At 41.6% G+C, this 15565-nt stretch overlaps 1 protein-coding gene across 2 annotated transcripts in view; it reads right to left on the bottom strand.

Annotated features, from left to right (window-relative positions):
• PMPCA (peptidase, mitochondrial processing subunit alpha) overlaps positions 1-15565 on the bottom strand; it is a 52405-nt gene that overhangs the window by 28874 nt on the left and 7966 nt on the right. For both annotated transcript variants that reach the window (XM_033960150.1, XM_033960149.1), the window contains exons 4-9: positions 13735-13817; positions 12609-12703; positions 7778-7878; positions 3173-3436; positions 2581-2673; positions 602-720 (exon numbers count right to left, since the gene is read on the bottom strand). In XM_033960150.1, coding sequence (XP_033816041.1) covers positions 602-720; positions 2581-2673; positions 3173-3436; positions 7778-7878; positions 12609-12703; positions 13735-13817 — 755 coding nt within the window. The remainder of the gene's footprint in view (positions 1-601; positions 721-2580; positions 2674-3172; positions 3437-7777; positions 7879-12608; positions 12704-13734; positions 13818-15565) is intronic.

Genomic DNA, 15565 nt, shown 5'->3' with positions numbered 1-15565 from the left:
AAGATGGGGGAAGGAATGAGGTCTGGAGGAGAGGAAGCAAACAGGCTAAAAGAAGGGAAGAAAGATTGGATGCACAGTCAGAAGAAGAAAGTGCAACCAGAGACTCATGAAATCACCAGACAAGGTAGGAAAAATGATTTTATTTTAAATTTAGTGATCAAAATGTGTCTGAATTTATATCTGCTGTCTATATTTTACACTAAAGTCCCCTTTTACTAAACCGCAATAGTTTTTTAGCGCAGGGAGCCTATGAGCGTCGAGAGCAGCGCTGGGCATTCAGCGCAGCTCCCTGCGCTCTAAAAACTGCTATCGTGGTTTAGTAAAAAGGGAGGGGGGTATATTTGTCTATTTTTGTATGGTTGTTACTGAGGTGATAGTGCATAGAGTCATCTGCTTTGACCTCTTTGAAAAACCCTGGAATAGGAATGATAATTAACATTTTCTATGCGTACAGTGTGCGTTGTGTTTTTTTAAAAAATTTTATTGTTGGTAGATCATTTTGACTTGGTCATTTAAAAAGTAGCTCGCAAGCCCAAAAAGTGTGGGCACCCCTGGTCTAGACCTGTCCTAGTAACCCAGTACAAGACACTTAGGTACAAACCTGTTGAGCACATTGAGGTACAGTCTGGTGAACATGCCCTTGCCTGGACCCCCTGCGGAAAAAGATCCTCCTCCTCCCATCATCATATTCAATACTGCAAAAGGAATGAAGTCCTCCTCCTACAGTGAGAGAAGATGGGTCAGTTGGGAGGTTTGTTCAAGAACATCAGAAGCTAAGGGAGTTTAAAAACTACATAATAAATATTTATTGATTAAAGATACACTTGTGCAGCTACCTACTACAGCTGAAATGAATTAACAAACCTTGATCTGACTGGTATACATTGAGCCCAGACTACATAGACAGTAAAGCCTGAACTTTGATAAAATAACGTGCTACCTCTAATGGGTGCTCTAAGTATATAGGAAACCTTTGTGGACAGACAGCTTCATGCTAAAAATTGTATTCTTACTGGAAGGCAAATGGCTTGTCATAGGAAAGGATATAGGTTCAATTCCTAGTTCTCATTTTTCATTTCCCAGGTGCGGTGGGGCTGGCCAAGGGAAGGCAAATCGAGTCATCCTCATGCAAAAGTGATATATAATAGCCAGTTTTAAACTACCAGGGCTCTTTCTGTTATGGACCTTAACTGTTACTGCAATGACTAAGCTAGGTTTTCAGGGGAGGGGTGGGAATAAAACTAGGGAAAAACATTTAGCTGATTGTGAACAAAGGTTCATAGGGCTTTCATCTAATAGAGACTGGTTTCAATTGAACTGAAAGCCCAAAAGGAGAAAGAGCTAACTGCCAGGTTTAAAAAAAGTAAAATTACACCATATAGAGCAAGGGTGTCCAACCTGCAGCCCAAGGGCCGCATGTGGCCCCTTGAAGTATTTTGTGCAGTCGAGGGCAATGCAGTGTTTTCCTCTGCTGCCCCCAGGTGTTTACCGTCTTGCCGGCTCCCTCCTCTGTCTTGCTGCAGCGTTTGTGCAGCCCCAGAAACATTTTTTTCGGCCAATGCAGCCCATGGAAGCCAAAAGGTTGGGCACCCCTGATATAGAGCATCCATTTACTTAGTGATCATTCTCCAATACTGGGCTCAAGACATACCATCTCCTGTTGGGTTTCCTCAGTAAAGGGAACAGGAGTAGGGAAGGAATTTTATTTGAGATAGAAATATCCTATACATCATGAATCAAACTGTATACATATCCAAGGGACATAAGGACAGCCATATCACTTATCAACAGAGTTCAACACTCATAACCTTTAAACCCCCTTCCTCCCAAGTTTAATAAAAGTCTTAGTATTCCACCTGTCTAGACCAACAGAGTGGTTCATAATGATAAATCATAAGAAAAAAATGTACAGTATTAATCAAAGAAATATTAGATGCAGGCTACAATAATATTACAGAAAGGATAGGATAAAATCATAAAATTTAAATACAGTTTATAAACAGAGAAAAACAGCTTAAGAAAGAAGTTAAAAAATAAAGTTTTAAGGCCTGACTTAAAAAACTTTCTATAAATTGATCCCAGTCTTAAAGCTTGATGTAAATTATTCCAAACAGTAGGCACTTTAAAAAAAATCCTTGCTGCAGCTCCTTGTACCCTCCACTGCCCCAGGTACAAAAAATTAGGTTGTAAGCCCATTAGAGAAAGTACTATGAATATAATATGTAAATTGATTTGGTTGTACCACAGAAAGACAATATATCAAATACCTTACCCTACTCTTCCACCCCCCTCCCAAAAAAAATGCTCCAAGAAATTGCTTAAAGATGATGATCGACAGAGTGAAGTGATCAATTTGGAGCACAGGGAAATCATGAAACCTGCCAAGTACACTCCTTGATAATATGCCCTTTGCACCATGATCAAGAATCTAACACTTAATTTGTGAGGACATAGGAAATCAATGTCAATCAAAATTAAAAGGGGCATTGCATGATCATATTTACATGCTCAATACAAAGATATAAATTCCACTGGACAGAACTGTAGTCAGAACAGCATTAATCCCTCTGTGATACGCACCAAGAATGAACAGGTTTCCAGTCCAATCATGATATGGGTTAGCTCTGGGATTGGAGTAGGACCTGGACTAACATCAGACATATCTTTATCAATCTGTAACAATGCAAAAGAAGAAATGCTTTATCCAACTATTGGAAAAACTAAAAATTTACAAATTATAGAAAGGGTACCACAGTAGAATTACTGAGGCTGTATTACAGGTAAATGTGCTAGACAAGCCTGCTGCACTTATGAAAATCCCTTGCTCAATTTTAAAGACTGTAATGAAAGGGAATCTGTTCTTCTCAGGTAGCATGTATTGCACATTATCTCTACTCCAGAAAGCAATTCAGTCATTTATTGTATTTTCATCTCATGTCAAGAAAAAGACAGTCCAGTCACAAGAATATGAAGAATCATTTAAGATATGAGTGACATATTTTTGAAAAACAAATTCAGAAAGTTTTATTGACAAGACTAACAAGTGCATAAAAGGGAACCATGATGCCATCAACTTGAGTAGAATTTGCTCTGCTCTAACAATGTAAAAGTTTGGATTTCAGATGGCTGGAACATCTGCAGTATATTGCCTTTGCCGCCGTTTTTATTTTACCTTGATGATTCCACCAGTATACTGTGCCAACGATTTGTCTACATCCCTGGAGTTTCCTGAAGCCCAAACTGGATCTACTCCAACCAAATACTTCCTGGCATACTCTGTGAGCTGCTCATGCTCAATCCCTACACCTGCTAGCACCATCCGGCTGGGTGTGTAATAATTCCGCAAATAAGCATGGAGGACTTTCTGATCAATTTGTTCTATGTTTTCCACAAGGCAGAACCGGGGAAGGCCCACTGTGTTTTCTCTGTATGCAGCCTATGAGAAAGAAGAATAGTCCAATTTAGAACACACCCATAAAAAGCATTATGTATGCTATAATATAGCCATATAAGCCACTAAATAAAAAGAATAGAAATTAGGCATAAAGCCCGATTCCTAACAAACCTAATTGGGAGGAACTTTTATAAGTGTTTACACTTTAAATCAGGGGTACCTAACACGTCGATCGCGATCTACCAGTCGATTACAAAGGCAACCGAGTTGATCATGGAGCCCTGCCTTTCAAAATAAACTCTACCGCGCACAGGAGACTGTGCAACGTAAAAACGAGTGAACCGCGAGCCACAGAATACACTACAGTACAGGTAGTATGGGTAGATCGCAAGTCATTAAAAAAATAGCTGTTAGCCTATCCTCCATCCCCACTCCATCCATCCTCTATCCTCCATCTTTTGTAACTGTTACAAAAGATGAGATCTCAGACTGGCTGTACTATATGTCAATCAAGTGCCAAATGCCACAGAATTGTACTGTGCCATACATGTTCATGCTGTTATGCAAAGTAAACAATATATATTTTAAATATAAAGTACACTCGGTATATATAAATAAATATATGTGCAGCATTTTTATTGTTGGTAGATCATTTTAACTTGGTCATTTTAAAAATAGCTCGAAAGCCAAAAAGTGTGGGCACCCCTGCTTTAGATAAACAAGTTCAAATCATCAAGCTAGTAGAATGCTAAAAATACCTCATCTGAAATTGAAATCTAAAACACAAGAGCTGTTGCACAAGACAGAAACATCAAGCTTCCTTCTCACTGAAGAAGCAGCAGATCAAAATTTCACCTATTCCCCTTTTCAGATATTAACATTTGTATTTTCTCTATAATTTTAAGAACCATAGCTATATGAAATGGTGTCATTAGTTCTAAAGAGGACATAAGCTGTAAACATCAATAAGTCATTGAGCAGTTACACAAACAAATCCCAGGTTTCATCTCCATACTGTACACTGATTTAATCATGCCTATGGGTCATTTCATGTTAAGTAGTCTAATTTTGATGAAATTTTGAATGCTGAATCTCGCATGACTCTAACTTTAGTAAAGTTTAAGATCTGAAAAGGAATACTTGAGGAGATATAGTTCTTTGTTTGATACCATACCACAACTATGTACAATATCCCTGCACAATTTTGGCAACTTTGAGTCAAAATATTTCCTTGGTTATATAAGCTAAACAAATGAAACTTGACGATTTTATACAACTTTTTACAATCTATACAATAGAACTAATGTGAATTCCAGTGCAATAGGGATGGTATGCTGAACCATAGGATTATCCATCTGTGCTCGTGACCCTCATCTGGGGCAGCCTCCTTGGAGCGGCTGGGGCACGGGCAGTGTGTCTGGGAGGGAATGCATGGATGGGAGAACATCTCAGGGGAGGAGATATAGGCATCCTGGCCAAGTCTCTTCCCTGAAGAAGCCCTTTCTGGAAACGTCAAATCGCTCCTCCTACACTTACTTGCTCCACTTCATCACTTCATCATGCTTCTATTCCTCTCTCTCCTCTCTTCTACCTTCCAAAGTATTTAGATCAATGCTGTCTTATTAAAATGTTTATTTTATTTTTATTTTTCCTCTAACTCTACTTTTCACTTCTCTATTACCCTCCAGGTACTTTAGTTAGATTGTGAGCCTTCGGGACAGTAAGGGAATTTTTCAAGTACCTTTCTTATTTCTAATCTTAATGTATATTTTCTGTAAACTGCTTAGAACCTAACGGATGTAGCGGTATATAAGAAATAAATTACATTACATTACATTACATTACATACAGCAGATGTCTATCACAGCTTTTCAACTCCTCCATGGTCTCTGCTGCCCCCTTCAGTTCTTCCTTCTACTCAGTTTATTTATTATTTTACTATATCTTTTTTGGCTTTTTGGCTTGTTTGCGGATTTTTTTCGCAACTTCAAGAGACTGCTTGGAGAAGAGCAGACGTTAAGTCTGCAGCTGCCAGATATATCCTTTGAGGACCTGTACAGCTAGCCTGCTGAGGATTTATGGAACTCAGGGTTCCGGGCCCTCAGCACTTGCTCACTTCCTTGACTTAGTCAGGAGCTTGAGCGCAGGCTGTTAGGAATCAACAGCAGTCCTTCAGGGCGCTCAGGGTGCCAGCTGCAACTTCGCACCCCTCCCCCCAAACACACACCTTTTCTACATGCAGCTTGGGAGGTAGAGGATCAGTCTGACTGGCAGCTCAAATATCTCAGTGTGGTAGCTGATCAGCAGCTTGAGGCAGAAAAACCCTCCAGATCCAGCTACATGATTATAAAAAATAAAATTGTGGAACATGTAGACAAACATGATTTAATGAGACGGAGTCAGCATGGGTTCAACCGAGGGAGATCTTGCTTCACAAATTTGCTTGACTTCTTTGAAGGTGTGAAAAACCATGTGGATAAAGGTGAACCGGTTGATATATTGTATCTAGATTTTCAGAAAGCTTTTGATAAAGTACCTCAAAAGAGGCTCCTGAGAAAATTAAAGAGTCATGGAATACGTGGCAAAGTTCGGTTTTGGATTAGGAATTGGTTATCAGATAGAAAACAGAGGGTAGGGTCATTTTTCTCAATGGAGGAGAGTAAACAGTGGAGTGCTGCAGGGGTCTGTACTGGGACCGGTGTTATTTAACTTATTTATAAATGATCTGGAAATTGGAACAATGAGTGAGGTGATTAAATTTGCAGATGACACTAAACTGTTCAAAGTTGTTAAAATGTATGCGGATTGTGAAAAAGTGCAGACGGGCCTTAGGAAATGGCGTCCAAATGGCAGATGAAATTTAATGTGGACAAATGCAAAGTGATGCACATTGGGAAGAATAACTGGATGCTAGGGTCCACCTTGGGGGTTAGCTCTCAAGAAAAGGATCTGGGTATCATTGTAGACAATACGATTAAACCTTCCGCCCAATATGTGGCGGCAGCCAAAAAAACAAACAGGATGCTGGGAATTATTAAAAAAGGTTAACAAGACTAAGAATGATCGCTCCATGGTGCGACCTCATTTGGAGTATTGCGTTTAATTCTGGTCTCCTTACCTCAAGAAAGATATAGTGGCACTAGAAAAGGTTCAAAGAAGAGCGACCAAGATGGTAAAGGGAATGGAACTCCTCTCATATGAGGAAAGACTAAAACAGTTAGGGCTCTCCAGCTTGGAAAAGAGATGGCTGAGGGGAGATATGATTGAAGTTTACAAAATCCTGAGTGGAGTAGAACGGGTACAAGTGGATCGATTTTTCACTCCGTCAAAAATTACAAAGACTAGGGGACACTCGAAGTTACAGGGAAATTTTTTTTCACTCAGTTAAACTCTGGAACACGTTGCCAGAGGATGTGGTAAGAGCAGATAGCGTAGCTGGTTTTAAGAAAGGTTTGGACAAGTTCCTGGAGGAAAAATCCATAGTCTGTTATTGAGAAAGACATGGGGGAAAGACTGCTTGCCCTGTATTGGTAGCATGGAATATTGCTACTCCTTGGGTTTTGGCCAGGTACTAGTGACCTGGATTGGCCACCGTGAGAATGGGCTACTGGGCTTCATTGACCAATGGTCTGATCCAGGAAGGCTATTCTTATGTTCTTACACTTTAAAGGAACTAAAACAGGCAGCAGCAGCATCATTTCCCCATTCAAAAAAATCACAAAATTTAAAATAAAATTGTAAAGTAATGAGATTAGCTTATAAATTGAAATTATATATTTGAGAACAGTCATGACACAAAATAACAAAAATTTTTTTTACAGGGCTTAACTTCATTACTACAAGAGCCACAGAAGGCTAAACTGAAAAATTTTAGCGTGTCCATTTTTTCAGTCCACTTTGAGGCTTTTTACATACGACAGTTTAAAAAAACTGAAAATCCACATTAATTCCATTGAATAGATCGTAAAATGTTGTATAAGTTTGCCAAGCTTTATTTGTTTTGCTTATATAACCAAGGAAATATTTTGACTCAAAGTTGCCAAAATTGTGCAGGGATATTCTACATGGTCATGGTATGGTATCAAAGAACTGTATCTCCACAGTATTCCACTGGCGAATCTTAAACTTTACCGAAGTTAATTTGACTCATGTAAGATTTAACATACAAAGTTTCATCAAAATCCACAATGGTGAAGTGGGGAGCCCTATACCATTTGACACATATCTAATGTTTTTATTGACTTGTCATAGCCTTCCTTTTAATCTCCACTTAATCTAGCATAGGTCTTTCTTTAATCTACATCTAAGAAAAATAAAGACAATCTAACAAGACATTAAGCCAGGATGAAATCTAGTTTTGCAAGGTGATTAGGTTACTTTTACCGCATGAATCATCTCTGTAAGCAGTGGCTCTGGGTCTGGTCTCATGTTCAGATCTTCCAGCTCAAATTTTACAGCCATGCGTGTCATTTCCATTTCTTCTTCTGTATCAAAAATGAAATCAGGCAGACTGAATAGAGGAGTAACCTAATTTAGTGTAGCAGCCTAAGAACAGGAGAAACTGGATTCAATTCCACAGCAGCTCCCTGTGACTCTATGCAAGTCACTTAACCAGCCATTTCCCCAAGTTCAAAATAACAAACGATTAGGTTCTTTCCTTTGCTAATCTTCTTTCTTGTAAATCCACACTTTATTCTGGGACCAGTGTGTTATTCCCCCTCTACCTGCCAGGACTTTGTAGGAAGCCTCAAACTTCAGTGGCTTAAACCCTTCCCCCCTCTTACCTCATCACTGTCCATGTGAACATCAGTTAGTCTTAAAGCAGCCAGGAAGTTTTGTAAAGGATAAGAACAAGAGAGAAGGGGAACAGGAACACCTCCCAACAAATAAGTCAAGTCTGCTCATATCAACAAATGCAACAATGAAAATGAGAGAACCCTCCCGACCTCGATATGCCTCCAATCCCTCTGACTTCGCCCTCCTTACCAAGCCACTTATGGCCTCTCTTACTCAATCTCTGTTTTTATCTAATTGCCCTGCCTTTGTCAGGCCTCCATAGTATATGCCTTTTCACTGCCATATATTTAACATCGCTGTAAATGTAACAACGCTGTAATATGTTACATCGCTGTAAATGTACAGTCTTTTCTATTGTTAACCGCATTGAACTTCCATGGTATTGCGGTATACAAGAATAAAGTTATTATTATTATTATAAAACAGAAACCTGAACAACAAAACTGCTACAAGGAGACACAGCCTGCACTGTCATGGAGACGCCTAAACTAGGGACCCCCCAAAACTAAGTGCTAAACCCATTCTGATGGCATTCTTATAAAGGTTGATCAAAAAATAGAAATTCAGCTTACCAGTACATGTAAAGGCAGACAATCGGCAAATCAGCAAGGTATAGGGCAGGTACCTGGAATAAAGTAGATTTACGAGAAAGAAGATTAGCAAAGGTATCTTTTGTTCTTGTACAATCCCACTTTATTCCGGGACTAGTGGGACATAACCGAGCAGTCCTGAAAATTCAGGGTGGGACAGGATGAGCCCACTGCCAAAATAGAGGCACCAAAAGCCGCATCCTATTTGGCCACTACATCAATCCTGTAAAATTTGGTAAATGTATGCAAGGAGGACCAGGTAGCAGCCCTGCAAATCTTGGCCAGAGAAACAGCAGACGACTCTGCCCAAGAGGATGAAACACCTCTGGTAGAATAAGCCCACACCATGAGGGGGGGGGGGGCTTCTTTCTGGCCATCATGTAAGCCGCGGAGATGGACATACAGATCCACCTAGAAATGATGGCCTTAGAAACTGGCCTACCCTTGCGGGCAAGACTTGCCAGAACAAACAGGTGGTCAGAGAGGTGAAACTTGTTGGTGACCTCCAGGTACAACAAGATCCTGCACTCATCCAAGGACCAGAAGACAAGAAGAGAAGCTGAGCCTCCATGCTCAGAGAGGAATTCCTTGTGCCCCCCTGCCAATTGACATAAACCTCCGCTGTGGCACTGTCCAAGAGGATGTGGACGACTCGATGATAGAGACAACTCTGAAAGTGGAGAAGAGCCAACCAAATTGCCCAAAGCTCCAAGTGACTGATGTACCACTTGCACTCTGAGGGCACCCACTGGTCCTGAACATAGACGGTCATACACACTGCTCCCCAGCCTTTGAGACACGTATCCATAGCCAGAATCACCCAATCCGAGATTCGGAGTGCAATTTTAGCGTATCATTGAAGAATGGTGTTCCGCGCATGGCATGGTTCCCGTTCACGCCTCTTTGCTTCACATGTTGGAGATTTTGCAGGATGGCCTGAACAGGGGCCATGCCTGGTTGTCCCTCCTGGTTCAGCTTGCGGCTTTGTCTGCTTTTCGCGGTGTGCTGCATGGTCAGCGTTTGACCTCTTCCCTGGATGTGATTCGTTGTTTGAGGGTGGCCACCGGTGCAGCTTTCAGTTCTGGCCTTGGATCTCAATCTGGTACTGTCCGTGCTCGTGCGCTCTTCTTTCAAGCCTCTGGGATCCTGCACGTTGAAGGACCTTACTCTTAAGGCATGTTTCCAAACTGCAGGCTTTCTCTTGTAGACCTCCTTTCCTGGAGTTTGCTAGGGAGCGGGTCGGGCTGCAGCCGGATCCTTCTTTTCTGCCGAAGGTGGTTTTGCCTTTTCATGTCAACCAGTCAGTGGTCCTACCAGTCTTGGGTAATCAGGAGGGCTCTTTGGAACAGAGACAGTTGCGCAAGTTGGATGTCTGTCGGGTCCTAAGCTCTTATGTTCAGTGGACCCAGGAGTTCCGGAAATCAGATCGTCTTTTTGTCCTGTTAGCGGGTCCTCGTAAGGGGAAGGTGCTTCCAAGTCTACCATTGCGCATTGGATCAAGGAGACTATCACTTCTGCATATCTTCTTCAAAAGAAGTCGGTTCCAGAATTCCTCATAGTTACTGGGATCCAGCTGCTTCTTGGGCTGAGTTTTCCCTAGTGCCTTCGGTAGGTCTCTGTAAAGCAGACTTTCAAAATGTCATACAAAGCACCAGCCATATAATTCATTCCCGAGATTATAAAATCCAAGTCTCGAAGCACCATAGTGTCAGGATTATGGAGCAGCTTGGAATGGCATGCCCAAGCCACAAAGAGGCCAACACCAGTGACCGCCAAATCAAACAGACGCTTAAGGACAAATCCACATTGGGGAGAGAAGTACACTTAGTGACCTGCGCCACTGAGGAATCCACTTTCGAGGAAACAAAGCAGTTGTTAAAGGGCATCCGCCAGGGAATAAAGCCATGCCACAGCATGAGCACAGCACAAGGGACCATCAGGAGTCTCTTTAATGTCCATAAGAATCCAAACTATCCAAGCTATCAGCTGATACTCACAGAAACATGTGCTGACAGGAAAACACTGCAGACAGAGCTGAAACAGCTCACAGAGAGATCCTCTGCCTCAACGAATGCAAGAAAGTTTTTCTTCACCCAAAGGGTCGTGGACACTTGGAATGCGCTACCGGAGGAAGTGATCAGGCAGAGTACGGTACAAGGATTCAAACAGAGACTGGACGGATTCCTGAAGGATAAAGGGATCATGGGATATTGAGAAAGCTAACCAGAAAATAAGTATAGAAACCCAGGTCGTGCATGTGCAAGACCGGAGGGCTAGGAAGGGAAACCAAGGCGGCATGGGGGCCCCTTCTGGTGAATTAGACAGGTCGTGACCTGTTTGGGCCGCCGCGGGAGCGCACTGCTGGGCAGGATGGACCTGTGGTCTGACCCGGCGGAGGCACTGCTTATGTTCTTATGTTCTTAACTTGCTGGAAAGCTGAACTTTGAATCTTCTGACTGCCCCACCTGCCTGACGTTTATGATCGGTCATCTCTATCACCCTTGGATACACTGCTGTGCTGGCGAAGAAACGCAGTCTTGCTCCGATCCCGGGTGCGCCTCCACAGAACCACACAGTCTGCACTCAACCCAATAGCAGATGAAACTGCACTCGAACCCACTAGCAGAAAGGTCCCTGAGCCCTGATATGACATGCAGACTGTCTAGAGGGCTTACTGAAGAGCAGGGAACCCTCTAGAAGTAGACTTTTTCTAAAGGGCTGCAATCTCCCGCAGTAAGAGCTGTCCCTACACAGCACGAGGGTGAAACCACAAACGCAAAGACTGAAATTACACGAAATAAAACATGAGCAGAAATGACAAACTCCTATAGCTTAGCTTGTAGGAAGAAAGACTGATGTTCGCAGGGACAGTGATGAGGTAAGGGGGGGGGTTTAAGCCTCTGAAATTTGAGGCTTCCTACAAAGTCCTGGCAGTTGGAGGGAAATAACACACTGCTCCCGAAATAAAGTGGGTTTGTACAAGAAGTACCTGTATATAATATGTAAATTGCTTTGACTGTGTAACAACAGAAAGACAGTATACTTCTTCCTCTGAATCTGCGGTTTCAGTATCCGCGGATTTGGTTATTCGCGATTAAAAAAAAAACCAAACAAACAAAAAAAAAAAAGCAAAAAAACTGCATTCCGGACCTTCCCTGCCTTCCTCCCAGCACCCCGGACCTTATCTGGTGGTCTAGCGGGCTTTCGGGGCAGGAGCGATCTTCCTACGCTCCTGCCCCATGCAGATCACTCATAGGAAATGGTTGCCATGAGCTCCCGTCATAGTCTCGAGAGACTACAGGAGCTCATGGCAGCCTATTCCTATGAGTGATCTGCACGGGAGGGAGGCAGTGGTGGGTCAGTGCCGGCCAAAAAGTTATTTGCAAATTTTCAACATTCGTGGTCCGGCTCTGCCCCTATCCCCCGCGAATACTGAGGGAGAAATGTATATCAAACCACATTCCCCTTCCCTGATCACTTATCAGAAACCCAGGCATAGCAACCGATATTGTTTGAACATGTTGTCGTTAAGTCAAAAGATGTCCTATACTTGAGTTCTAATCCTGGCTCTGTCACATGCTTTGTGTAACTTTGGGCACACCACTTGATATATAGTTTAGCTAATTATAATTGACCCTATTCCCTAGTGTTAAGGCTCATTCCCTTTCACCGTCTTTGTAGTTGTGTGAAAAAATTAAATAGAAACACAGAAACATGATGGCAGATAAAGGCCAAATGGCCCATCCAGTCTGTTCTTCTGCAGTAACCATTATCTCTCTAAGTGATCCCACATGCCTATCCCAGGGAGAGACAGTGAAAAATATTACCTGATAGCCTTGGATGCAGAACAACTTCTGCCAGTAAATTGACAACAGTGTCTAGACCTTTAGCATTGGCAGATACAGCATACATTGTGGTATCCCTACAACACAAGTAGGGATTCTTTCAAACTCAAGCTTAAGATTTAAAATTAACACTCAAAAGGAATAAAATTAATCACAATAATTCCGTTCCTCAGTTAAGTCACTCTTAGCGTTATCCTTCTCTTCCACTACCAATTCCAGACTTCGTTCTTTTCATCTAGCTGCCCCCTATGCCTGGAATAAATTACCCGAGTTTGTCCGTCAAGCACCTTCCCTTGTTTAAAAGGAGACTGAAAACCCACCTGTTTGATATAGCTTTCAATCCTTAACCCTACTCCTCTGCCCTCCAACCCAGCCCGCTGATTAACCGTTCCCCTTAACTGTATCCATGACATCCTGTTTGTCTGTCTTGGCTGTTTAGATTGTAAATTCTTTTGAGCAGAGACTGTTTTATTATTCTTTGTGACTCTGTGTGTGTCTGGTAGCGCTAAAGAGATAATTAGTAGTAGTAGTAATAAAAATTAGCAAAGTTCCTTAGAATGTTTTAGTACACATATTTAAATCACATACTGCAGCAGTATACCAAAACTGCTGTATTATTTAATATTTTTTATTTACCTTTCTCTCAGAATTGTTCAATGGAGAGGCTAAGGGCTCCTTTTACTAAGCTGCGGTAGCATTTTTAGCGTGCGCTAACTCCCGCGCTATGCGGAAAAACTAATGCCAGCTCTATGGAGGCATTAGTGTCTAGCGTGTGTGGCATTGTAGCGCACGCTAAAACCGCTAGCACAGCTTAGTAAAAGGAGCCCCAAGTCTTTTCTAACTTTTTGTGTGTTCTGGAGAAAACATATCTGTGTTTGAAATATTTCATTTTATCTCAACTTACCCCCCTCCCCCTTTTAATAAGCCATGATAAAGATTTCTATCGTGGTCTGGAGTGTTAAATGCTCTGATGCTCATAGAATTCCTACAAGCATTGGAGCATTTAGCGCTCTGGGGCTTGGTAGAAACCTCTATCAAGGTTTAGAAAAAGAGGGCCTAAATGTACCACTATAAAAGCCAGAAATCAAGAGTTTAATTAAACAGTTACCTGGAAGACTGACAATCACAGATGCCTCCATGATTTTCTAATGTGAGAAGAATTTCATCTTTACTGCCAAACTGGGCTGTTGACTAGCATAAAAAAAATCTAATTAATCTACAACTTATTATGCCATATGATTTTAGGTATAAAAAAAAAAAGGAGGGGGAAATATGCACAGTGAAACCAACTGAAAGTTTTAAGGTCAAAAAACAATCACACTTTGGGTTTGAATTAGGGTGTTCAACTCAAATATATAAGACAAAGTACAAGATGTTGGTTTTCAAATAATAAAGAGTTTTATTATAATCTTTTGATTTAAATGTAATCATTGCTTTTAATCCTAAAAGATAATCTACAGTTCACATTTTGAGCACAATTTTAAGCTTTTTAATCAGAAAAAATGGCTTATGTGTAAACTGTCCCTTTTTGCCTGGCTAAAGGTATACCTGAACTTTCAAAATGCAGTTTAAGATGAGCTAAAGAGAGGTAAGAGAAGCATTCCTTTACCTATGTAATGGGATGGGGCAGCAGACTAGCAGCAAAACATGTGGAAGGAAGAGGATGGGAACTATAGGCCGGTTAAGTGTAATTTCTGTGGTAAGTAAAGAGGCCATATGATAGAGACATTTGAATACCTTTGTGGCATAAATGCACAGGAGGCGAGTTTCAAATGAAAGGGAGTTCTGGAATGAGGGGATATAGGATGACGGTGAAAGAGGACAGACTTAGAAGTAATCTGAGGAAATTCTTCTACATGAAAGGGTGGTGAATCTGTAGAACAGTCTTGTGCAGGTAGAAGAGACAAAAATTATATTTGATTAAAGAAAGCTTGGAACAAGTACATAGGATCTCTAAGAGAGAAAAAGGGAGAGTAGATGGCATGGATGGGCAGACTGGATAGGCAATATAGTCTTTATCTGTCTTAATGTTTCTATGAATAGATTTGACATTTTTTGATATACATGTGTTATTTTACTCTCTGCTACCAACTTGAATATAGGTGCCCAGTACACAGGCACTATTACGAGTAGCATACAAACTTGGTAGCTGCTAATTTTCAAATAGGAAGCAAATATTATTGCTGAGGATACTTTTAGCCTTTTCTGATAACTTTTCATATAAAGCAAATAATGCAGGCTCTTCAAAATTGTATGCACCATTTCCTCCCCTCACAAGACATTCTACCCGCTCTTACCTAACATAGTAACATAGTAGATGACGGCAGATAAAGACCCGAATTGTCCATCCAGTCTGCCCAACCTGATTCAATTAAAAAATTTTTTAATTTTTTCTTCTTAGCTAATTCTGGGAAAGAATCCAAAGCTCTACCCAGTAAAGCACAGTTACTTACCGTAACAGGTGTTATCCAGGGACAGCAGGCATATATTCTCACATGTGGGTGACGTCATCTACGGAGCCCCGATGCGGAAGCATTTTCAAGCAAACTTGATTGAAGATTTAAGTTTGCTCTGCTGCTCCACGCATGCATGCCTTCCTGCTCCACTAGGGGGTGCATCCCCTCGTGGTCTCCAGTTCATTTAACTAGCAAAGAAGCCAACTTCGGGGAGGTGGGCGGGTTGTGAGAATATATGCCTGCTGTCCCTGGATAACACCTGTTACGGTAAGTAACTGTGCTTTATCCCAGGACAAGCAGGCATGATATTCTCACATGTGGGTGACCTCCAAGCTAACTGAAAAGGGATGGAGGGAAGTTGGCAATTTAAGCAAATAGATTTCGTAAAACCGATTGGCCGAACCAGCCAACGCTCCTGGACAGTGAGTCCAGACAGTAGTGGGAGGTGAAGGTATGAACCGAAGACCACGTGGCAGCCTTGCA

Source organism: Geotrypetes seraphini, chromosome 10, assembly GCF_902459505.1.
Source record: "Geotrypetes seraphini chromosome 10, aGeoSer1.1, whole genome shotgun sequence".
Taxonomy (NCBI): Eukaryota; Metazoa; Chordata; class Amphibia; order Gymnophiona; family Dermophiidae; genus Geotrypetes; species Geotrypetes seraphini.
This window is presented reverse-complemented; position numbering and strand designations above follow the sequence as displayed.